This window comes from Phyllobates terribilis, unplaced genomic scaffold (assembly GCF_046119375.1).
Source record: "Phyllobates terribilis strain yellow unplaced genomic scaffold, ASM4611937v1 Scaffold_1__5_contigs__length_1240528914, whole genome shotgun sequence".
Classification (NCBI taxonomy): Eukaryota; Metazoa; Chordata; class Amphibia; order Anura; family Dendrobatidae; genus Phyllobates; species Phyllobates terribilis.
In genome coordinates, this window is record NW_027362761.1 from 1,041,819,117 (window position 1) to 1,041,845,529 (window position 26,413).

A 26,413-nucleotide genomic window follows, 5' to 3' on the forward strand; every position below is an offset into this window, starting at 1 on the left:
CCTGTCAGAAAGTGAATTATTACAGAATACTAAAAATGACCTTGTTTTATTCTTCCACGTGTGGTATGGCAGCTCTGTGTATCCTGTCTGTTACTCCAGGGGTTTGATGTTTGACTGATGGTTGTTGCAGTTTTTGTGACTGTTCGTGTACAGATTATACATTTTAGGTGCAGTATTCTAAGTGTGGACGCACTAGTAATTTGGATAGAGGCAAAACTATGTTCTCGTCATGAGCCTCTATGCCTCTTTTAATGTATCCCATTATTTTATTTGCCTTGGTAGCAGCTGCCTGAAACTGGTCACTAAAATTGATATTGCTGTTCGCCGATACACCCAAGTCTTTTTCAGTGACAGTTTTATGCAGTGTTGTACAATTCAGTACATAATAATACATTTTATTTCCTCTAATCAAGTGCATGACCTTACATTTATCTACATGAAACTTCTATTGCCATTTCTTAGGCCAACCTCCAGCTTCCATAAATCCTTCTGTAATATTATACTATCCTCCTCTTCGTTGATTACCCTGTAGAGTTTAGTATCATCTTCAAATATTGAAATTCTACAAAATTATTAAAAAACTATGTTAAAAAGAAGAGGGCCCAATACTGACCTCTGTGGGAGCCCATTGTTAACTGTAACCCAATCCGACTGTGTTTTCTTAATAACTACCCTTTGTTTCCTATCACTAAGCCTGTTGTTAACCCAGTTACACATATTTTCCCTTAGTCCCATCATTCTCATTTTATGTGCCAACCGTTTGTGTGACATCATATCAAATGCCTTTGAAAAGTCCATATAGACAACATTCACTGCATATCTCTGGTCCAGTGTGGAACTTAAGTCCTCATAAAAGCTGATCAGATTAGATTTATGGGACCAATCCGTCATATACCCATGTAGATACTGGGTGGTGAGGTTATTCTTATTGAGAGACTCCAGGATAGCATCTCTTTGGAAACCCTCAAGGATTTTACCCACAGTAGAGTTTAAATTTACCAGCCTATAATTTCTAGGCTCAAATTTTGTCCCCTTTTTGAATATTGGCACCACATTAGCTATTTGCCAGTCCTGTGTACAGACCCTGCTATTATGAAATCTGTGAATATTAAAAATAATGGTCTGTCTATCACTGTACTTAATTCCTGCAGTACGGTGTATGCCATCTGAGTGAAAGCTATTCTAAAAGGGACCAAGAGGACAAATTTATGCTTATCATGAATGTAAAAAAGGTTATATGAGATTTGAAAACTGCATGTACTTTGCTCGTGTGCATGGGTAATGCTGCTTCTTGAGATAGAGTGTTTACTTAATCTCATATACAGTGGTATGTAAACATTTGGGCACCCCTGGTCAAAATTACTGTTATTGTGAACAGTTAAGTAAGTTGAAGATGAAATGATTTCTAAAAGGCCTAAAGTTAAAGATGACATATTTACTTTGTATTTTAGGCAAAAAAAAATAGTAATTTTTTACATTTTAAAAAATACAAAAAGGAAATTGGGCTGATTCAAAACTTTGGGCACCCTTGGAGATTTGTGTGCTCAGATAACTTTGACCAAGGTTTCAGACCTTAATTAGCATATTAGGGTTATGGCTTGTTCACTATTATCATTAGGAAAGGCAAGGTAATGCAAATTTCCCAGCTTTATAAAAACCCAGCCTCCTCTAACCTTGTGCTGAAAAGCTGCAGCCATGGGCTCTTCTAAGCAGCTGCCTAGCACTGTGAAAATGAAAATGGTGGAGGGCCACAAAGCAGGAGAAGCCTATAAGAAGATAGCAAAGTGTTTTCAAGTTGCACTTTCCTCAGTTTGAAATGTAATTAAAAAATGGTAGTTAACAAAATAGTGGAGGTCAAAATAAGGTCAGGAAAACCAAAAGAAAATTTGGTGAGAGCTCATAGGATTACTAGAGGGGTAAATCAAAACCCCCACTTGACTGCAAAAGACCTTCAGAAAGATTTAGCAGACTCTGGAGTTGAAGTATATTGTTCTACTGTTGAGAGACACCTGTACAAATATGGCATTCATGGAAGAGTCATCAGATGAAAACTTCTCCTGTGTCCTCACCATAAAATTCATTTTATGCAAAAGAACATCTAAACAAGCCTAATGCATTTTGGAAACAAGTCCTGTGGACCAGTGAGGTTAAACTAGTACTCTTTGGCCAAAATGATCAAAGTTATGTGTGGAGAAAAAAGGGCACAGAATTTTAGGAAAAGAACATCTCGCCAACAATTAAGCATGGGGGTGGATCAATCATGCTTTGGGGTTGTGTTGCAGCCAATGGCATGGGAAACATTTCACGGGTAGAGGGAACAATGGATTCAGTGAAAATTCAACAAATAGTTGATGCAAACATAACACCTGATCTGAACATCATTGAAAATCTGTGGCTAGACCTCAAAATAGCAGTGCATGCAAGACGACCCAGGAATCTCACAGAAGTGGAAGAATTTTCAAAGGAAGAATGGATGAAAATCCCTCAAACAAGAATGGAAAGACTCTTGGCTGGCTACAAAAAGCATTTACAAGCTGTGCTACTTGCAAAAGAGTGCCCAAACTTTTGCATCGGCCCATTTTCATTTTTGTAAAAAATTACAATCTATTTTTCTTTTTTTTTGCCTAAAATACAAAGAAAATATGTCATCTTTAACTTTAGGCCTTTTAGAGATAATTAAATCGTCAACTTGCTTAACTGTTCACAATAACAGTAATTTTGACCAGGGGTGCCCAAACTTTTACATGCAACTGTAACCCCATGAAATGTTCTTGTTTATTATTTATAATAGTGTATTCCTACAACAATGCTATCCTAAATCATTTACCAATGTGGTGTCTAATTAGAACAAATACATATTATTCTCTGTACAATAATAAGTTATTCTGTGTTTCAAAATACAGACTGTATCAATTCTTCACAATTTTGAAGATCTCTGCCTGCAGTCGTGCAGCAGAGAACTTTACTTTTTACTTCCTTGGTTCAAAATCTGTCCTGGTAATATAATGGACATATAAATTCATGGCTTCTACTTAAAAGTAGGCTCGATTCTTAGGCAGCATTTGAAAAAGATTGTCCACTACTTTATCTTAGTTTATATTTGGGCCCATGAGCGTACTAACATAAAAAAATAGCACATACTCACTTAGTGGGCCCTGGTACTTCTCAAAACATCTGTCAGTGTCCCCCATCTGTCTCCTATTCTGGCTAGGGTCATCAGGTCAAAGCTAAAGTCAATCAGGGGATCCAAGCTGGAAGAAAGAGCTAAGACAGTTCATTCATTATCACATCAGTTTTTTGATGTACAAGAAAAACTAAGCAAATTTAATCAGTGATTTTCATCAGAGTTTCATCAGGGTTTGGTCAGAGTGTCATCAGGTTTTTTCATTGATAAGAAAAAAAAGTTTCTCCAGCTTCTCCCATCGCAGTCAGTGAAAAATGGACAGCACATGGATGGCATCCAAGTGCTGTCCGATTTTTTTTTTTCATGGACCCAAAGACTTGTATTGCCAATTTTGAGCTGACACTCTGATCAATATCGGACTTGTCTCCGCGATTTTGCACTGGTCCGAGGAAAAATCGGACACGTGAACAGACCTATAGACGGTCACAGGTACGAGTGCTATCCGTGAAAAAAATAGGTTGGTGTCATTCACACATAAGCTTGTGATGTACGAATGCTAAGACAGAACTTAACCACTGCAGCCAATCAGTAGCTGCATGGATGTTGCAACTCCACTGAATTTAATAGGCAGCCTGACAGTATAACTTAGAGAAGAAAATCTTCAATATATACTGTACAGTAAGTAAAAGGTGCAATTATCATCTTGTGGTCTGCTTCATTCAATAAGTATTCAAGTTTATACTGCTTGGAGATGGAAAATATACATAAAACTGATAATATGGTCAAAATACTCACTTGCCTAATACTTGTGCACACAGTGTATGCTCTTATCTCTGTATGGTTTATAACCCAATGTAGTATTCTGTTTCATAGGTGTTTGCTAGTGATGCTGACAGTGGGCCAAATGGACAGATAGATTACACTATTGTGGATGGCAATGAAAATAAAGAATTTACTATTGACTCACGACGAGGCGTCCTCTCTACAAATGCTATCCTAGATCGGGAGATCAAATCCTCTTACAGGTTTGTTGCTGCTACAGCTATTATATGTAATTTAGATAAAATTGATTTTTGTACAACAGACATGTAAAATATGTGGCAGGCTAATAGAATTTTACTTACCTTTAGCCCATTAATATAATTTTTCAGGTTGCTCTTAGCTGCTAGATTCTCATTACTCTGATTTTCATGACAAAAGTATTTGCTGAAACAAAACATTACAATAAAGCTTACGTTCTGGATAGTGAGATTTTTCCCCACTTTTATGTCAAACTTTGGCTTTTATGTTTTTATTTAATTTTTTTGCTTTGAATGCCATTCTTTCAATGCAACAGCCGAGTGATGACATTGAAATATTTTCTCCCATATTCTTTAAATCTAATACAGTCATAACATTGTATATAATAAAAAAGGAATACTGTATGTATTATGCTTTGTGCCTGTACACACTGCATGGATAGCCATATAATTGTGGATACCCTTATACCCTTTCTCCCTGTTGCGAGAAGCCGAACCCCTTCACTTTCAAAACTCCACTTCTTTACATTCTTTAAACATGTTGGAAGTCGAAACAAAGTTTGATAAAGTGTTTTAAAATTAAGTTGGAGTGCTGCTTAAGATTAAATTGTGTAAAAACAACCAGGACAGCTAACAAATTCTATAATAATACCTATATTCCAGCATGGGAAAACACAGACAGCCATCGTACTGGGAAATGAACACTTTACAAGATGTGGAACAGTCCATTAGTCCCACTTTTACGTATTTATCTAACATTTGTTATGCTTTGAAATATGTTTTAAATCCAGAGGTGGTATTTTAGAAATAACAAGTCATTAATTACCATGCTGAGAAAACACTTTAGAGTGGTTTTGATTCTTCTCGCTGGCTGCTCTCCACATTTACACCACCATAGAACAATAAATCATATCCACAGTCTAACAACAAAAGTATGTTACAGTCTGAGGGAATGACTTACTTTCCCTAATCTTGCTGTTAAGATGAAGTTATTTTTATGCCAGAGATTTCCAGGGTTTTTCATCTTTTTATTTCCCCCTTCAATCTACTCCATAAAAATATAAATATGGCTAAACTAACAGCGCAAAAGACGGACTCATTTTCTAATATACTGTCCATAAAAATGTCTTTCCCCAAGCACCAACCTTACGAACCACAGCAGTTGTTATATGCATGGCCTATTACTTGGGCAACAAAATGAGCATAAAAATATATATAAACTAAGAATACTTAGTATTGGACTCTTGATTGTCAGTTATTGGGGAGGGAGGAAGTAGGGGTAGTGCTTCTGAAAATTGCAGAATGCCAACCATGAGTCCACTGCCTTCCTTTTAATTGGCTATTATGCATTGCACAATATTTGGTATATTGCATTAATGGTCTAGACCTAGGATAAGCCATTTAAATAGATTTTTTCTTACTATGTGTCAAAAAACTAACAGGCAGGTAGTTGCTAACAGAAACAACTACCTGCTTGTTTTACCCAACGCCGGCTCAGAGTGGTCACTGACTGCTCCTGCTGGCGATTCAGCTACTCCCTGTCAACAGAGCAGCTCTTCTTCTTCCAGACTGCTCTGTCGATGGGGTGTGACTGCCAATGTCAAGCTGATTGACAGCCGGCTCCCCCCAGTTGGGCAACGGAGAGCCGGCTGTCAATCAGCATGACGTCGACATTCCCGCCCCGTCAACAGAGCAGAGCGGAAAAGAAGTTGTCGCTCTGTTGACGTGACGTCAGCAAAAGCATTTAAATCGCAGGCAAGAGCGACTGCTCTGTGCCGGAGGAGGATGGCGACGGGCACAACAGGCAAGTAGTTAGCAACTACCTGTCTGTTAGTGCTCAGGCACTTCTTTTATCCCTTTCATTTAAGATGATTGTTGTTCCCACCCCTAGGACTCTACCAAATAGCAGACTGAAGGGGATTGAGAATCAATGGAGTTCCTTAAAGGAAACCTTTCACTCCAGAAATGCTATTATATGTATATATCTGTAGCTGTGCTTCTAATAAGCCAGCCAGATCTCATTGAAATGCATGGTACCTGCAGATTCATGAAATATATCTATATATCATATGTAGGGGTAATCTGCAGGTTATTTAGCATTTCAATGAGGTCTGGATGGCATATCATAAGTGCAGCTACAGAGAGAAAATTAAGTTACATTCTGACTGCAGCAGCTTGCTTCCAATCATTGGGGCCATGCAGGAAGCTGTAACAGTCACAGTGACAGCCTTCTCTGCACACATACAACGCACATGATCTGCAGAGCTGAATGTCAATCTAATTTCCAGGGAGCGATTACCGCGCTCTCACTGTCTATTGAGTGATGACTCTTGCAGTTCATTGTACCGCCAAGATAACTGAAAGCAAGCGGCTGCAGGGAGAATATAACTTCATTTTCTCCCTGTAGCTGCTTCTCCAGTAAGCCAGCCAAGCATGATATAAATGTTATTTATCGGTTTCCCACTAATTTATAGCAAAGAAAAGGCAAATGAAAATCATTGGTGCCTCATGAGGGTAAAGGAATAAAAATGGACTTCACTCTTATTTCACCCCAAATTTCATTGTTTTATTAGCTGGGGGAAAGGAGTGGTCAATGATAACTGTAACTAATAGTGTGAGAAACTCGCTAAAAAACACCCAATATCTCATTCCTAGGTATCTCTAAGCATGACACGGACAATGGTATATTGGGGTTAACTACTGCTGAATGTTCAGATTTTGAACTTATGGCATCTTGCAGCAGTTCATTTGATCGTCTGTCATAATGCAAGGCTTTTTCTTGGTTGTAATAATATACAAACTTTCTTTCTCACAATTGGATTTCTGCTAAGACATGGGAATCAAACAGACTTATTTTCAGGATGGACTATAGGGAGAAACAAGAACTAGTGTTAATAATTGCTGGCAGAAGCTACTCCAGTATTGTGCCCAGTAGTGAATGAATCGAACACTAGCTGGAGACTGACCTCCTGCCCCCAACTGTGTGAAGCTGTCAGATATTGATATTGCATCCCAGAAAAGTCAGGACACTTGGCAGTCATATGCCGTTGATGTTTGGTATTGGAAATCTGTATTATTTAGCTATACAATGTAGTTGGCAAAATTAACTGTTTTGTGTTAAAATATTTCAGATTATTTTTTACAAAATAGTCAATAAAATATAAGAAAAGAACAGAAATTTTTTTAGATGCTTCATATCAACATGTTTCCAATGTATGAAATGATTTCATGGAGGCTAAGCTATGTGAGCAATGATGACTAGTGTTGAGCGAACATGCTTGACACTGCTCGGTACTCGCCCGAGCATCACGCTACTCGGGATGTTCGGCGAGCACCGAGCATTTCCTGGTTACTCGGGCGGGAGCTCGGGTCTCCGCCCTGCATGTTTGGTGCTCTTTACAAAGCCAATGAACAGGCAGGGATTGGCAGCCATTCACTGTAATGCCGCAGCCATGTTGGTTGTGGGCATTACATTGATTGGCTGGCCGCACAGCTTTACCTCGAGTATTTAAAACCGGGCGCCACCATCTTGGACACAAATGGCTGGGATCAGACAGTGTAGGGACAGCGCTGCTGATTTAGGGAGAGATATATACTGCGAAATAGTTAGTGTAGCGTCTGTAAAGGCTGCCAGATCAAACAAACAGTCCTTCTCAGGACTAATATCCATCCCAGATAGCAGGCAGGCAGGCAGGCAGGCTGTATAGGAGATGCAGTGGTTATACCAGAAAATGCTGCATTACAGTCCTGTGTGCTCCTGTTGCTGAAATTGCTGGACTTAGCTCCAGGTCTCGGGGGCCAGGAAAAATCCTTTTTTTTCATCTAAATCCTCATTTTTTTTCTTTTTTTTCCTCCTTCACACTGTACAAATACCCATCTTATTAACCTTTTGGAGTCTCCCCCCCCCCCCAAAAAAAAGTGTGTCTGTGACAGTTCAGACACAAATATATTTTTTTAAAAGAGTCTGGTGTAGGCCAGAGAGACAGAAGTGTGGTTTTGCAGTTCCACGGTTCAAACCTCTGTATTATCCACTTTTGGGCCATTTTTACCAAAAAAAAGAACAGTTTGAGTGTGTCGCTCACTGTTCAGCCGCAAATATATCAATTTAAAATTGTCTGGTATACCCCAGTAAACAACTGTGGTTTTGCCATTCCACGGTAAAAAATCTCTATTATTCAGCTTTTGGTATTTTTTGCCGTAAAGAAAAACAGTAATAGTTTCTCCCTGATTGTTCAGATTGTTTAAAAGAGTCGGGTGTAGGCCAGAGAAATAGAGCTGTGGTTTTCCTCTTCCACGGTTCTAATCTACTTTTTATTACCCTTTTTCCATTGATAGTGCGAGTGTAAGCTATATTACTTCCTTTACAATGGGCAAGGCGCGTGGCAAGGGACGTGGAACTGGACGTTCTGGTGATGGTGCGTGCAGAGGACTGGACCGTGGCCAAGGTGAAAATGTGCCACAACCAACAGCCACATCTTCTCGCTCCCACTTCTTGACCGAATTACTAGGGAAGCACAGAACAACACCAGTATTGCGAACTGATCAGTGTGAACAGGTTATTAATTGGATAGCAGATAATACTTCCAGTTACCTGGGCACCACCACCTCCGGTCTGTCTTCCACACGGTCAAATCTTAGTAGCCGTGAGTCTCGACCGCATACTCCTCCTCACCCTGATGCTCCTTCCTCCCACCATGCCGACTGTTTTCAGACAGCAACTGATCCCACACTTGGACACTCTGAAGAGCTGTATACTGGTCCATTTCCATATTTGTGCCCCTCACCTGCTCCGCTTGAAGTGGTGGGAGAGGAGATCCCATGTAGCGATGCCCAAATATTTGAACAGCCATGGCCACAGGAAGTCGACGCTGGCAATTTGTCACAAGAGGTGGATGATGATGAGACACAATTGCCAGGAAGTGAGGAGGAGGATCGTGGTGCGCAAGTGGAAGAGGAGGAGGTGGTGGATGATATAGTAACTGACCCAACGTGGCAGGAGGACATGCAGAGCGAGGCCAGCAGCACACAGTGTGAGGGAGGCAGAGTACCCCAACAGGCAGGAAGAAGCAGTGTGGTGGCCGCACACAGAAGGCAGGCAACAGTTCCCCGTAACACCAACACGAGGCACATTGCCAGTACAAGCTGTAGGTCTTCCAGAGTCTGGAATTTTTTTAAAGACTCTGCTGATAACCCCAAAACGGCCATTTGTACCACCTGCCATGCCAGCATCAGCAGGGGTGACAAAAATACCAGCCTGACCACCACCAGCATGATTAGGTACATGGCAGCAAAGCACCCGACTTTGTAGGGTGAACCCCTGGGTCCACGACCAGTGTCAGCGGGTGTCACCACTGCTTTTTCCGCTGTTGTGCGTGCAATAGAACCCCCTGTTGTGTGTGCAAGGCAATCCCCTGTCCATACTGCATGCAAAGATGTCCCCTCCTCTCAGTCTTCACTTGTTATGGCAGTTTCTCAAGAAACAGCATCAACGTCCACGTCAATTGTCCATATCCCAGACCTTTGAACTAAAGCGGAAATTCACAGCCAACGCCCCACAGGCCACAGTCCTAAATTCGCACATTTCACGACTGCTTGCATTGGAAATGCTGCCTTTTAGGCTGGTGGAGACGGAATCCTTCCACAACCTTATGGCGGTGGCCGTCCCTCGGTACTCGGTCCCCAGCCGACACTATTTTGCCTGGTGTGCCATCCCCGCACTACACAAGCACGTGTCCCAAAACATCTGCCGTGCCCTCAACAACGCAGTTACTGGGAGAGTCCACCTGACAACGGACACCTGGACAAGTGCTTGTGGCCAGGGACGGTACATCTCCCTGACGGCACACTGGGTAAACATAGTGGAAGCCGGGACCCAGTCGGACCTTGGGACGGAACACATCCTTCCCACACCGAGGATTGCGGGCCCTATGTCAGTCAGAGTTGCCGTCACAGTGTACAGCTCCTGCACATCATCCTCCTCCTCCTCCTCATGTTCAGACTCCATCTCAGATATCACCACATCAGTTACAAGCTGGAAGCACTGCAGTACTGCCTCCGCCAAGTGGCAACAGGCTGTGCTGAAACTCATAAGCTTAGGTGAGAAACCTCTCACTGCTTGTGAGTTGTGGACAGCTGTGAAAGAGCAGGCAGATCTGTGGCTGAGACCGCTGAACCTACATCCAGGCATGGTCGTGTGTGACAATGGCCGTAACCTGGTGGAGGCTCTGAGGCGAGGCGAGATCACACACGTATCATGCCTGGCTCATGTGCTTAACCTCGTGGTTCAGCGGTTTCTTAAATCGTACCCCGAGTTGCCAGATCTGCTCGTCAAAGTACGCAGCCTGTCAGCTCATTTTCACAAGTCGGGTACAGCTTGCGCCGCCCTTGCTGTGTTGCAGCAGCGTTTGCAGCTTCCGTCACACCGGCTGGTGTGTGATGTCCCCACACGTTGGAACTCTACCCTCCAAATGTTGCAAAGGATTTGTGAGCAGAAGAGAGCAGTTGTGGAGTACCAGCTGCAACAAGGCCGTCGATATTCAGGTCAGACTCCACACATAAGACCTCAGGAGTGGACCTGGATGTCTGACATATGTACCATCTTGACAAACTTTGAGGAGTCCACCAAGATGGTGAGTGGCGATGACGCCATCATTAGCGTCAGCATTCCACTTGTCTGTCTTTTGCAACTCTCTCTGCAGAGAATTAAAGAGGAGGCATTGCAGCCAGAGTATGATGCGACGGATCAAGAAGCCATAGCGGTCGATTACACACAGCCCAGCCTCATCTCATCAGAACGTGCATTGGGGGACAATGAGGGAGGGGAGGAGGAGTAGGAGGAGGAAGAACAGGAGCTTGTATCATGCGCTGTAGACGGTAGTACCTGTACAACTGACATACCGTCGGTTCAGCGTGGGTGGCCTGAGGACAGGAGGGAGGAGGAGGAGGAGGGGAGCATGGTCAGTCGTCATCTTGGTGAGGACACGGAAGTCTTGCCCGTTACCAGTCTGGCACGCATGGCTGACTTTGTTACACTGCCTTAACCGTGACCCTCGCTTTGTCAAAATGTTGGGTGATAGTCATTACTGGTTGGTGACACTTTTAGACCGCCGCTACAAGGAGAACTTTCACTCTCTTATTCCTGAGGTGGAGAGGTCTACAAAAATGGGGCAGTACCAGAAGGCCCTTGCTGCAGAGCTGTTAAAAAAAATTCCCATCTGAACACGCTAGCGGCAGAGGTCACAGTTCGTTGCCCAACGAAGACGTACAGGTGAGAGAGACGCAACTCCAATCCAGCAGAGGCAGGGGAACACTGTCAACGTTCTGGGACAGTTTTCTCAGACCCTCCTTTCCGACAGACCCTGAGGTGCGGGGTACTCTCACAAGGAGTGGAAAGTTTCAAAAGATGGTGAGGGAGTACCTTGCCGACCGTACCAGCGTCCTCCGTGATTCCTCTGTGCCTTTTAATTATTGGGTATCCAAGCTGGACACATGGAATGAACTCGCTCTGTACGCCTTGGACGTCCTTCCCTGCCCTGCTGCTAGCGTGTTATCGGAGCCTGTTTTTCGTGCCGCTGGGGGAATTATTACTGATAAGCGCACTCGCTTGTCAACTGACAATGCTGACAAGCTGACCCTTATCAAAATGAACAAGGGTTAGATTGGACCAGACTTCTCATCACCACCAAATGACAGCAGAGTAACATAAAGTGAAATCCACTGTGTTATTTCGGGAGGTGTATTCCCATGCACCGCTTCACACCCACACATGGGTATACGCTTCCTAATTTCGGCTGTTTTTTGCTCTTCTCCTTATCCTCAGCCTCCACCACCACTATATTACCAGGGTGACCGTGGTCCATGCTGCCATTATTGAAAGTTCCTCCGTCCTTATTTTTGTCAGCTTTTGCTTGGAAGGCATAAGCAAAGACTGTGGGAGACCCACTCCCCAATAATGGGAATAATATTTTTAAGATGCTGTACTGTATGGCTCTTGTAAGGGGCATTAAAACTGTCTTGTTAAGCTACTGCGACCTCCACCACTTTTCCAAGGGGCATTCAAACCGTCTTGTTAAGCTACTGCGACCTCCACGTCTCTTCCGAGGGGCATTAAAACCGTCTTGTTAAGCTACTGTGATCTCCACCACTTTTCCAAGGGGCATTCAAACCATCTTGTTAAGCTACTGCGACCTCCACGACTCTTCCAACGGGCATTGCATTTTCTCCTAATTTTAGTCAGGTTTTGCTTTTTAATGCATAGGCGAACACTAAGGGAGACCCACTCCCCAATAATGGGTAGAAGGTTTTTAGTATGCTGTAATCCACGTCTGTTTCAAGGGGCATTGCAGTTCCTCATAATTTTTGGAAAGCCTTCCATTCACTGCTTAGGCCAACAGTGCACAGGAGACCCAGTTGCTATAAATGGAAAAAATGGTTTTGTTAAGGCCCTCTGACCTCCATGTCACTTCCAAGGGGCATTGGAGTGCCTCTAAATTTTTGGTAGGCATTGCACTCACTGTATGCCTTATAACTCTGTAGCCGAACCGCTCCTTTTGGTACAGAAACATATCCTACAAGACATGTGTGGTTGACTGGCCTGATATTGATGTGAATGGTCCCTGTTCCTCCTGCTCTTTCTCCTTTGCCACCACCTCATCCATCATTCATCACCTGAAGCTTTGTTTTAACGGGAGTCATAGAACTGGGATAGTAGCAGGAAAATATCCAGCAATCCTCTGAGGAGGTAGGATATGCGCCAAAACACTGACCACCTCAGGCCCAGCCGCAACTTCATGCATGTGCTTGCATTCCAAGAAAACAAAGCAGATGCTAACTTCTATTATCATCATCATGCTCCTCACCTTGGCACTCTCAACTCCTCTGATGGAAAAGCCAGGGCCCACCGGAGGAGTCTGGTTCTCTGGTGGGCTCGTCCAATGCTGCCCTAAAGCAGGCCAGGCTAAGAAAAGTGTGTGGGAAGATGACAGGAGAAATAGGGGGGGCTGGGGACCGTTTGTGGACACCCGGCCGCCCCCAGGCGGCTGAGTACCGTGTGTGGACACCCGGCCGCAGGGCAGCTGGGGACCGAGTATGGACACCCGGCCGCCCCCTGGTGGCTGGGGACCGAGTGTGGACACCCGGCCGCCGGGCGGCTGCGGACTCAGTATGGATACCAGGCCGCCGAAGTAGCCATGAGGTAGTAGCCAGCTTCGGCCTACTCCAAACTAAAAGGCCCCATTTCAAGTGCAAGCTAGCAGTATGGCATTGCAGCCTGGGGGTGGGTGGGTGGCAGGCTGCATATTTGCGCTTGCATTGCAAGGAATGGGGGAGGTACAATTGAACACTGCCCTGGGACAAGGACTTTTACGGGGATAGTTGCAAGTCTGCATCTTCTGATGCGGCAAGGATCACTTCTGATGGGCACACTTTTAGGCAGTGACCTGGGTGTCAGAGATGCTTCCATGGGTCTTCCCCATGCTGTTCCCATGTCTTTTCAGCACTGTATGCATGTGTCACACAGCACATGGCCAGATAAGGTTGTAAAATGTTAAAATGACATTTCCCGGTGAATGCATTTGTCACTGTTGAAAGCAATACAAAAGTGCAAAAACGCATGAAAAATGCTACTTGTGAACATAGCCCAAGGTGTGGAGGAGTATTTTTGTTTTTGGTTATTTATATTACCTTATACACAAGTCTTTACCCTGGAAAGGAAATTTCTTAACATATTTCACAGGAAAGCAGTTTCAGGCTGTGTGCCCACGATGCGTTTTTAATGTGCTTCCGCAGCATTTTTTGCAGCTGCGGAAACGCATTAAAAACGCATGGTAGAAGGGCAGCAATGTTCCCCAATGATAATCCGCATGTGCTGTGCACATGCTGCGGAAATTTCCGCTGCGGATTATCATTGCGGAAAAAAACGCAGCACTACCAATTATTTTGCGGAAGTGCTGCGTTTTCGCCGCCACTGACTTGCATTAGAACGCGCCAATTCCGCAGGACTGCATCTGTACTTGCGTAATTGGCGCGTTCTAATGTGCGGATGGTACCCGAGTGTAGCGGAGAGGAGAGTCTCATCCACACCCAGGTACCATTAAAAAGGTTGTAAAAAAAGAATAAAATAAAAAATAAATATATACTTACCTTCTGGCTGCCCGCGCTGCGCTCCTCCTTGCTTCCCGGCACTTCGCGATGGAATGAAGGACCTGCGCTGACGTAAGAGTCATGTGACGGGTCACGCGACGCTGACGTCGGCAGGTCCTTCACTCTACCGCTGCCGACAGCCGGGATGGAGAAAATCAAGACAGCGCGGGCCATCGGAGGTTAAGTATATATTTATTTTTTTATTTTTTGACATTCTCTTGGGTCACACAATATAAACCCATGCCGTTTGCATGGATTTATATAGTGTGACCTAGTTGACAAGCACTTTCCAAGTGATGCTAAAATCGCTTTGAAAGCGCTTGTCAATCCGCATGTATTCCGCAGGAAAAAACGCATGTACAATCTGCATGCGTTTTTTCTGCCAGGGAGATGCAGAAATGCTGCAGAAATTTTCTGCTTCATTTCTGCATCGTGGGCACATAGCCTCAGTTTCGTTTTTGAACGTTTTATTGTGATCCCGTAAAAGTGACTTAATAACTCTGACCACGTTGTTGACAGCAGTGACCTGGGGGTCAGAAATGCTTCCAGGGGTGATCCCCATGCTGCCCCCATGTCTTTTGAGCACTGTCACGATCGTTTTGGGCACTTTTTAGGCTTTCTACAGACTGCCGGGGGTGCCGCCGCAAAAATGCTCGGGTCTCCCATAGACTAACATTGGGCTCGTTCCTCGGGTCGAGCACCCGAGTATCACGGTGAGCTCGGCCCGAGCTTCGAGCACCCGAGCATTTTAGTGCTCGCTCAACACTAATGATGACACATGTTGCCTACACAGTGCAGTGTTTTGCTCAATGGTCTAACTGCCAAAGTATCAGACACCATAGTTAAATCTAAGGCCCATCTAAGTTAAATCTAAGGCCCATCAGTGTAGATGGCTGATCTAAAGTGGACGGGACACTAGTCATCATCCAGAAAATACACGTGGACCATTTGCAGCATGTGGCATTGCAGTTCAGGAGTTCTGTCTCTCACAGGAACCTCATTCTTTATGGTCTGTCACTTAGTGAATACTGAATTAGCACTGATGCAGTACAAGACATGTTCTCTCGTTGTGTTAAAAAAAGAAATAACAGCTACAAACCTTACCATGCCCTTTGAAGCATCACTTTATCATTTGGTTTTGTCTTTTTTTTTTTATCCCTTTGTTAGGGATCATGTATGTGAGTGTAATGCATGTAGCATTGCTCCCAACCATCCTGGATTCAGCAGCACTGTCCCCACTTCTTCCCAACTTCCTCTCACTCTCTTCGCCGGCTTTATAGATTTTCCTCCTTGGGGTGCAGGGCTGGTATCTCTCCCCTCATGTGCATACATTAATTAATCAATTCTCTTCTCTGGTCTCCCTGAGTATCAAACTCACAACCTCCACGTTCGCAGGCAGCAGCTCTAGCTCTGTAGTCTCGTTCTGAGTCCCACAGACTTGTTTTTTAAAAAAGTGACTTCTGGAACACACAACAATTCGGTGGCTTACTAAAACTGTTACCTGCTGACAGAGCAACGTGAGTGGGACTGAAAACAGACAAAGACACTGACTGATGAGTATGTATTTACATGCATTATACTTATTTATTTGATCCCTTGATAAAGGGATAAAAAAAGGCTGGAGTAGGATAACTATTAGAGTATATTGTATATTAACCCATGATTTAAAAGGAACCTGTCATTTTGTACATGCAACCCTATCTAAGGGCAGCAGGTTATAGAGCTGGAGGAGGTGAAACGACTGATATATACAATGACTTGAAAAAGTATTAACCCTCCCTTGGCATTTTTCATGTTTTGCTACCTCACAATCTGGAATTTCAGGTTTTTCACAGGTGTTCCTTTAGCAGTATGCTATAGGTCATTGTCTTGTTGGAAGGTAAATCTCAATCCCAGTCTCAAATCACCGACAGACTGAAACAGGTTTTGCTTGAGAATATCCCTGTATTTCACACCATCCATCTTCCCTTTGAGTCGGACCATGTTCCCTGCTGCCGAAAAACATCCCCACAGCATGATGCTGCCTCCACCATGTTTCACTGTGGGAATGGTGTTTTCAGGGTGATAAGCTGTGTTGGTTTGGCGCCAGCCATAGCGTTTACCTTTGTGACCAAAAAGTTAAATTTTGATCTCATCTCACAACAGCACCTTTCTCCATACATTTGGGGAGTCTCTCACATATCTTTTGCAAACTGAAAATGAGCCTTACATTTTTCTTTGTGTAAGTAAAGGCTTTTTTCTGCCCACTCTTGCATAAAGGCCACCTCTATAGAGTGTATGGCTTATTGTGGTCATATGGATAGATACTCCAGTCTCTGCTTGGGAACTCTGCAGCTCCTTCAGGGTTACCTTTGGTTTCTGTGCTGCCTCTCTGATTAATGTCCTCCTTGCCCGGGCTGAGAGTTTTGGTGGGCGGCCCTCTCTTGGCAGGTTTGTTGTGGTACTTGTAATTCTCTACAACTTTGTCCCTGACTTGTTTGGAGATCTCTTTGGTTTTCATGGTGTTGTTTGGCTAGTACGTCCTCTGTGTATATGGTGTATATGTACTGACAAACCATGTGACACTTAGATTGCATGCAGGCGGACTTCCTTTCACTAAGCATATGACTTATGAAGGCAATTACCTGCACCAGACATTTTTATGGGCTTCATAGCAAAAGAGGTGAATACGTATGCACATGCCAATTTTTCATTATTTGATCACATACATTTAATTTATGCCTATATTTTCTCACTTCACTTCTCCAACTTAGACTATTTAGTGCTGATGCATCACACAGAAATCAGATTACAAAAATATTTAAACACAGGTTGTAATGTAACAAAATAGGTCAAAAGCAGAGGGGGTGAATACTTTTCCAAGCCACTGTACTTTTGTGGCAAAATATTCATTACACCTTGTAATTTTTTCATGTAGATCCCCTGCTCTTTCTGCTATTAGGAGTCCTGTGGGAGGTCGTAATTAGTGATTGACAGCTACGATAGACTGCACTGCCATAAAGGAAAGGCTGCTAATCATTGAGAGCTCCTCCTACTGGACTCACAAGCCTAGTAGGACCTGGGATTTAAATGAATAAAATAAAATTCCTGAATCACTCCGCACGAAATTATATGTTAATCTACCTACCTACTCCTAGTCTGTACCAAGTCACCTCAAGACTAGACACTATGATCACCATGAAGGATTTCCTTTATTGGTATCTTGATAGTGTGAATTATTGAGATGTCATAAAAAGCAGTTATCTGACTGACTGTACAGCTCAAATCTCCATGTTCAATCTTCTCATGAGGAATTAAACATGATTTACCAGTATTAGATTAAAGTTAATTTCAGTCCAAAAGAGCAGTGTATGGAGGCTGAACACTGAAAAGCATGAGACTTGAATAAACAGTCACAAAATTTACCCTTTATTTATTGAGAACATTTTGACATTGGTTGTAATTTTCACTTATTTTAGGCTGGTCCTCCAAGCGGCTGATAGAGGAATCCCCAGTCTTTCTTCAACGAGCACAGTAACAGTATTAGTTATTGATATTAATGACAATGCACCTACAATACCGCCCTTGGAAACAGCATTTATTCCTGAAGGTATGTCAACAATTTTACAAACTGCAATCACATAGGTGTAGTGGTAATAGTATAAGGAACACTAATGCTTTATTTGTATGAAAAGGGGTTTTCTGGACTTTGATAAATCCTTAACCATCAGATTGATATGATTCTACTCTGAGACCCTTACTGATATCCTGAATAAAGTGGTTGTAGTGTTTCTGTGCATTTGTAATGTGGTTGTGCTTGGTACTATACATAAATTATCATTATTAAAGGGAATCTGGCACCAGGTTTTTGCCACCTAATCTGAGAGCAACATATTGTAGAAACGGAGACACTGATTCCAGTGATGTATCACTTACTAAACTGCATGGTGTAGTTTTGATAAAATCATTGTTCTATTAGAACAGGGATGTCAAACTTAAACACACAGAGGGCCAAAATGAAAAACTTGGACAAAGTCACGGGCCAACCAGTATACAGTATAATAGGCCGCACAAAGTCCTCCTTAAAGAATAATGGTCCCACATAGTCCTCCATACAGTATAATGGTCCCACATAGTCCTGCATACAGAATAATGGGCCGTACATAGTCCTCCATTCAGTATAATGGTTCCCACATAGTAATCCATTCAGTATAATGGTTCCCACATAGTAATCCATACAGTATAATGGGTCCCATATAGTCCTCCATACAGTATAATGGCCTCACGTAGTCCTCCATACAGTATAATGGGCCCCACATAGTCCTCCATACAGTATAATGGGTCCCACATAGTCCTCCATACAGTATAATGGCCTCACATAGTCCTCCATACAGTATAATGGGCCTCACATAGTCCTCCATACAGAATAATGGGCCTCACATAGTCATCCATACAGTATAATGGGCCCCACATAGTCCTCCATACAGAACAATGGCCCCACATAGTCCTCCATACAGAATAATGGCCCCACATAGTCCTCTATACAGAATAATGACCACACATAGGGGTGGTGATTCTGGTGTCGCAGGCCAAACATAACGACACTGCGGGCCAGATTTGGCCCATGGGCCAGAGGTTGACATGTATGTATTAGAAGGAGATTATCATTAGAGGACTGGTAAACCTGCTTCCATGTAGTCACCCATATTCATGAGCTTGTATAACTCCTGCCCCATCACTGATTGGCTGCTTTCTGCCAATGCACAGTGCACACAGAGAGCTGCCAATCGGTGTGGGTGGGGTTATACAGAGCTCAGTATTCAGAGAACTGGTAGATCTGCAGCAGAAAAAAATGATTTTATCAAAACACCATCAAACAGCCCAGTAAGAGACACATTGCTGGAATCATGGTCTCTGCCCTTACATCATGCTGTTGTCAGTTGGGGTGGCAAAAACCCGGCAACAGATTCACTTTAAGTCCCTGAAAAAACTTTTTTTCAAAGAAATGCAAACCATTTTTTTTCTACAAAAGTAGTAATAATGTATTTATTTACACATTAAATATTTCTCAAAAATGAAAACTTATAAAAACGAGGGATTGTATGACCATGGCATGACGGCCTGGTACTTATTTGCCTGTCATTTTTCCCCTCTCAATTCTTTTTCTACAAAAGGTCTCTATTTTTATGGTGCCTGTGAAAAAGAAACTCAGTGTAAATTTGGATGAGACAAACATGACCAGGTGTCCCCTCTCTATGGAACCTCTAATAGTAGTAAAGGCTGGCTTTATAGTATATATACTCTTACCACTATGGCTGTAAATTTGATATATTACAAAGTTTGAACAATTAAGAAGTACAAGAAAATGTTTGGGGGATAATATAAACAGCATTATTAGAAAATACCTGAACTGAAAGTAAGAAACGAAAATATTTAGATGAAATAGAGCCAACGTCATGACATTGGTGTCTGGAGATAAACTTGCATTATACCCTTACTGTTACATCAGCTATCGTAGGAAAACATGTTTTATTTGGTATTTTAGATACTGCCCCCGGCTTCACTGTAGTTTGCATATCAGCCAATGACGTGGACCTCCAGCCAAATGTAACGTATAGTTTTACTGAAGATGGAAATCCCGGAATGAAGTTTGCCATTGACAAATACTCAGGAGTTGTAACCCTCATCGGTGTGCTGGACTACGAGGAAACATCCCAATATTATTTGAGGATTCAGGCCTCTGATTCGCTGCATCTGGCTGATGCTGAACTCTTCATTGTGATTCTAGATATTAATGATAATCCTCCATTATTTACTAAAGATTCCTACAAGGTAAGAAATCTGGAGAACTCTTTTCTAGGCCTAAGAAACTTAGAGTCAGTAAAAAATAAACTAATTAATTAACAGTACAAATGAAAATAAGAAACTTTGCAATAAATCTTATAACAGAAATTTGTTTCTTTGTCCTCCTGGACTAATCATTTATTCTTAACATTTTCAATTCATGGATAAAATCTGTTTTTAGTGAATACAAACTTTTCCATTGCCGAGATACTAGATGGCAGCTGGTGCTCATGACGTTCTATGGAGAGGGAACAAGAGGAGGAGGGAGGAGCAAGAGGAAGACACAGACATTCTGCTGCAAGTTCTCCTGAAATTACTGTTACACTTTAAAGGGATTGTCCAGGACTATATCTCTTTTTACTATGGGCCTAAGAACTACCTGCTTGTTGAGCCCGGGGCAAATCTCTGCTGTCACAGACCGCCCCTGCCGGCGACTCAGCAGCTTTTGCTGTCATCACATAGACAGAGCAGCAGCTTTTCAACCGCTCTGCTCTGATGACGGGGCCAACGTCATGCTGATTGACAGCCAGCTCCCGTCTGCCTAACTGCGGGGAGCCAGCTGTCGATCAGCATGACATCAGCAGTCACACCCCATTGACAGAACAGCCTGGAAGAAGAGCTACTTTGTTGACATGGAGCAGCGGAATCACTGGCAGGAGTTGTCGTGACCGCTCTGAGCCGACGCTTGGCGGTAGATGCCTCTGTTAGCAACTACCAGCCTGTTAATTTTTTGACCCATAGTAAAAAAATATAATAGTCCTGGACAGCTCTCTTAAATTCAAAATATCCTTCTCTCCTCTGATATTATCTGTTTGGGGAGAGGCAGAAGATCCCCATACATGTTATATGGAACGAAATGTATTCAGAGAGAGGCAATACTGCATTGAATGGTGTTATTTTATGATACTAATTTAACATGTTTTGAAAGATGTAGTCATGCAGATCTATGTTGTTTCTCAGCGACAGGAATAAGTTAGAGAGAATACAATGTTCTTTATCTAGCATGTGAATTATACACAATCCCCAATACATTCTAGACAATTATTGTGTGTAAATTACCATTGTTAATACCACAATCTATGTCACTCTGGAGGTGTCATATCAAGTTTTGACAGGTGTCTAGTACAGCTGGATACTTAATCTGAATTTACTAGCCAATGGCTCATACAAGAACACTTATGCACATGTATCTTTCTGATGATTTAATTGAACATAAAAGTCTTTCAGTATAATGAAAATATTTAATGAAGTTTGCATTTTAAAAAGGGTCTTACTCATTATACTGACAGTACCTTAGAATGTATAGTAATGATAAAGTAAACTCAATACAATTTTACTTGCTGTTTCTTTTTTCCCAGGTATAGTAGATGCCAAAAACTTGCTATACAATATGCTAACAGTGAATTGCTAAGCATGGGTTTTCATATGAGCCCCTGATCATGGTGAACGGAACACCACCTCTACTCAAACCTTACCAATATATTAATTGCCAGAGGTGTGAAAAGATGGTCAGACATTCCAAAATGTCTAATGCTTACAATTCAGTAGAATATCTTCTTTTTCCAAAGTGAGATCTAACATTCCACAACCTAAAAAAAAATTAAAAGGAAATACATCTACACATGTACGTTTTTTTTATACTTCAATCATACTTGATTTAGTGTAAGTCACAAAGGTAGTAAACTTAAAGGTGGATTCAGTAGGGTGCTTACACCAGAATTCTGCTTCATAAGTCACAATACTACTCAGAAGTTGCTCAAAAATATTGTGAATTTTGGTGTTTTCGTGCTAGTCCTGGTCAGCAATGCCAATAAGGGCCCATCAAATTCATGAACAGTTACTCCACTTTAGTGTCATAACTTACTCCAGAAATATACCCTCCTTCCTATTGGGCCTATGTTTAGTAATAACCACCAATTGTGCCCCTTAAAAGGACACAGCTAATTTTCTTTTTTTTTTGCTTCCATTTTTTCCTCCCCTTCTTGAAAGAACCTAAACTTTTTTACTTTTCCGTAGACATAGTCATATGATGGCTTGTTTTTTGCAGGTGAAGTTGTAGTTTTGATTGACTCCATTCATTTTACCATATAATGTACTGAGAAACAGCAAAAAATATTCGAAATGAGTCAAAATGGTGAGAAAAGAGGCAATTCTGTTGTAATTTTAAAACACTAATTGTACCGTAAAATGACCTGGCAACATAATCCTCTAGGTCAGGACAATCATGGCAATACTAATTGTGTTTTGTTTTTTGCAATTTCAGTGGCTTAATTTTTTTTACAAAATTTAGAATTTTTTGTTTTGTGTTGACATTTTCCGAGACATAAAACATTTTTATTTTTTTGCTTTCTTAGGACTTGTTTTTTGTGAGCCGAGAAGTAAATTTCATAGGTACCATTATAGGGTAAATTCTATATTTTAATTACTTTTAGTTGCATTTTTGTCTGACAACCACATATCGGCAATTTTGGCATTTCAATATTTTTTTTTCCGACATTTCCTGTACAGAATTAACCATTTTTATATTTTGATAAATTGGACTTTTATAGACATTGCAATACCAAATATGCATATTTTTTTTAAATTTCTTTATTTAAAACTTGGGGAAAGAGGGGTGATTTTCATGTTTTTTTAAATTTGCTAATATTTTTAAAGATTTATTTTTTGCTTTTCACTATTTAAATTGTATTATTTGATCCTAATAATGGTCTCCTATGAAGCCATTAATACAGTTGACTTCTGCCTTGTGTAGATTAGGATCCATTCCTGAGCAAGCTCCATACACCCTCACTCGCTCTATGACGTAATAGTATGCATGGGGTGGGGAAGGGTATATAATTACCCTCATTGTGCCTCCTTCTAATAATGACCCTCAGTTTGCCTCCTTTTAGTAATGATCGCCCATTGTGTCTCCTCTTAATAACGCCCCCCATTGTACATCCGCATTGTGTCACTATCTAATAATGATAATAATAATAATAAGTTGCCCTGTGCCTGTCAAAGAATAAAAATAAACGAAAACTCCCCTCACCCCGCTCCCACGCTGAGCGGTAATGCACTCTACTACAGCAGGCTCTGCGGGCTGCTGAATAAGATGTGAAGCAAAGAGCTCTCTACTCTGCTATAGAATGACAATACTTTTGAAAGTGTTGCAGGTATAGTTGAGTGGATTGCTTTGCACAACCCGTCCCAGTTCAGAGCTTTCTGGAACTGTGCGAAATTCCTGACCTTCCGAAAACCCAGGCTCGTCTTATGATTTGCCCTGCTGGTCCGCCGTTACCTATGCGCCGCACAGATGATATCATGCCAGGTTGGTGAATCAAATACCGCACAAAGAAATCCAGAAGGTCAGGAAATTTAAGTAACTCCTGTCCATGCCAGAGAGCACTGACCTGAACTGTGCACCCGGGTTGAGCAAAGCAATCTGCTCATCTCTGATTGCAGGACCATCCAGCATTTTTCAGAATTGCCAGATTGCCATTCGGAACCTGTGTATAAGCTTGGCAGTCTCCACAATAATAGACAGCATTCCCTAGATCTCTGTCCAAGGTCTTTGCTCTGCGGCAATTATTGGAAAAACCATGAAACATCCATCTGTAATTGGATGTCTTCTCCTTTTGGAGAAGACTTTGGTTTGCCAATAACATCGGTGGGAGTCTCGCGACCCAGACTCACACAAATCTGCAAGACATGTTACATTCAAAAAGACACTTTGCAATATGCTACTTCCCAAGCGGATGCACTCAGCTCTTGCCCTAGCATAAGCACAGAGTGACGTATGGGCTCACAGAAAGTCTGTGAGTCTGCACATAGAGTGGAGTATGATGACTTAGACTATCAATAGAGCCTATACACTTCTCTGTGCATGTGCTCAAGTCGAAGATCAACTCTTCTGCTGTTGAGCAGTACACGGCAGATCTGTTTTGTGAGGGGTATCAAGTCCTGAGATCCCCACAATGTGCTGCACATGTTAGGTTAAACTTTGAGTTTTTAAAGGTAGCTACCCCCAAGAGGTGTTACTAGAGTGCAAGCTTTCCTCTTCTTGAAGGATAACTAATTTGCATATATGGTAAAAAGATTGTGAAAATTAGCTTCATTACTAATTTAGGGCATCATGCTTATTTTGTATAAGATGACAGAGGCTGAAGTAGAGGTCCATAAAATATTTCATCCTTTATTGTGTTATATGAGGGAAATGCTCACCTGTCAGCAAAATGCCTGTATAGGGCAATTTTTAAACTTTTGCTCATCTCTTATGATTTTTTTTACTAGTTTTTCTTTTCATAAGAAAAATTTTAAGAAGCATAGTGCTGTTGTGACAAAGCATGGTTCACCATGACTAAGGACGCATAGCGCGTCAGAAACGCATTGGTGGCTTTTGGCTACTTCATAATACACCATTGCAAAATGTAACAATGCTGTAATGAAGGTTGCATTTCTGGCCATTCCGGTGAGCTTGACCACTTTCCTTTTTCAACAAAACATTATACTATTCCTTCAAAAATAAGGCAAATGTATTTATTTGACCTTTCTGTATAATTCAGATATGTAGGGACAGTCATTTGACATACAGTTGGCATTTCTGAGCTTTATGGTCTATTTAGGCTTTCCATTAACAGTAAAAAAAAATATACCAATTACAGTTTAGTACTGTAGATTAAGTCCATTTGGCGTATAACAATATCCATACATTATACCAATGCAGTATAGATAGATTGATGGACTCAAAGCAAAAAGGGAGAAAAAAGGCTGTACAAATAAGTATAGAGTCAATCAAAGTGACGAAGGTATGCAGAACACTGGAACATTGGGTATATTTACAATGGCATGTCAGCCGTAGCTTCATGAAAAGCCAATATAGACAGAGATACTGCGTGAAGCCTTGCTTCTATTAGTATAAAATTACACCCGAGCACTCAACATCACAAGATTACTCTGAATCTGATGCCATCGAAATCCCAATCTTCAGCTGTGGGGTTTTAATAAATCACAAGGTACATTGGAAATAGCGTAAAGTTAATAACATTTTTTAATCCCATGCATAGATCAGCAACAAAAACACTATAGGAATGGTATGTACTCTAGTCTTTTAAGTATTAAATATAAGAACTTTCTCAAACTGAGTGGTGAAATCTGATGGTGCCGGAGCTCTGTTTGACTGTTTTCTCTTACTTTTGTCCTAAAGGCATCAATACCTGAGCTGAGTGCACCTGATGCATTTATTCTAACAGTATCTGCTACGGACAGAGACTCTGAGATGTATGGCCCTGTTTCTTATAAAATTATTTCTCCATTAAAAGGATTCTCAATCAATGCAGCCACTGGTATGTGAATTAATTTACTCTCACTTTATTGCTGAGTGTCTTCAGGATTGGCATATTTTTAACAAATGGCATAAACCTAAATTAAATTATTAAAGAAGCACTCAGATAAATTTAAAAAAAGCAGTCCCATCAAATTTTTCATCTTCTATTTCAATCATCATATTATATAGCACTGTGTACTTACAATTGCTCATTTTGCCTTTCTACCCAGTTAATTCTTCTGTTTTTCATTGGGTCTGTGACATCACGTGATTAAAAACAGAGTAGCTGAATCCTTCTAAGCTCTATGTAGAAGCAGGAGGTCAATTTTCCCTGCATTAGACATGAGTCACTGACAGTGGGTGGAGCAGAGCAGCTGGGTCAGGAGTTGAAGAGGGGAATGATTTCTGCAGGGAAACGAGACTTCTTGTTTCTACATAGAGAAGAGAAAAGAGAAGAATTAGCTGGGTAGAAAGGAAAAATTAGCAATTCTATGTACACAGTGCTATATAATATGATGATTGCAATATACTAAGAGATAAAAACTTTGATGGAAGTACTTCTTTAAGTATGTTTAATAAATTGACTCTAGATAATGTATTTTTTATGTGCAATTGGGCCAAATTTGTGTAAAAGGTGAAATTTGGCTTTGTTTCAAAATTAAAAAAAAAAAACCCTTAGAGGAGAGGGTATAGCTATAGTAAGTGCAAAAAAACATTCAAAACAAAGCCGAGACCCCAAGGCCATACAGGTACATAAGGAAACATTAGGATCTTCAAATTACAATTAGTTGCATTTTAAACATGAGTTGGTAGCAGTTTCTCACACTAAATTTTACATTTATTTCTTGTTGCTTATGTTCCTAAGTACTGTACAAGATCGTCTCAGTGTACATGAATGTAGTCTCTACTATAAAACCTCTGGTGTTATCACCTGAATGCCATGTTCGTAGAGACCCAGTGCTATTTGTTTTAACTACATAGTTAATATATTGTGGGAAAAAG

The 26,413-nt window shown here is 41.6% G+C and overlaps 1 protein-coding gene across 1 annotated transcript in view; it reads left to right on the top strand.

The window, feature by feature from the left end:
- DCHS2 (dachsous cadherin-related 2) overlaps nucleotides 1–26,413 on the top strand; it is a 464,316-nt gene that overhangs the window by 428,252 nt on the left and 9,651 nt on the right. The window contains exons 16-19 of the mRNA XM_073645211.1: nucleotides 3,998–4,149; nucleotides 17,742–17,872; nucleotides 19,808–20,094; nucleotides 25,292–25,430. Of these exons, the coding sequence (XP_073501312.1) occupies nucleotides 3,998–4,149; nucleotides 17,742–17,872; nucleotides 19,808–20,094; nucleotides 25,292–25,430 (709 nt within the window). The remainder of the gene's footprint in view (nucleotides 1–3,997; nucleotides 4,150–17,741; nucleotides 17,873–19,807; nucleotides 20,095–25,291; nucleotides 25,431–26,413) is intronic.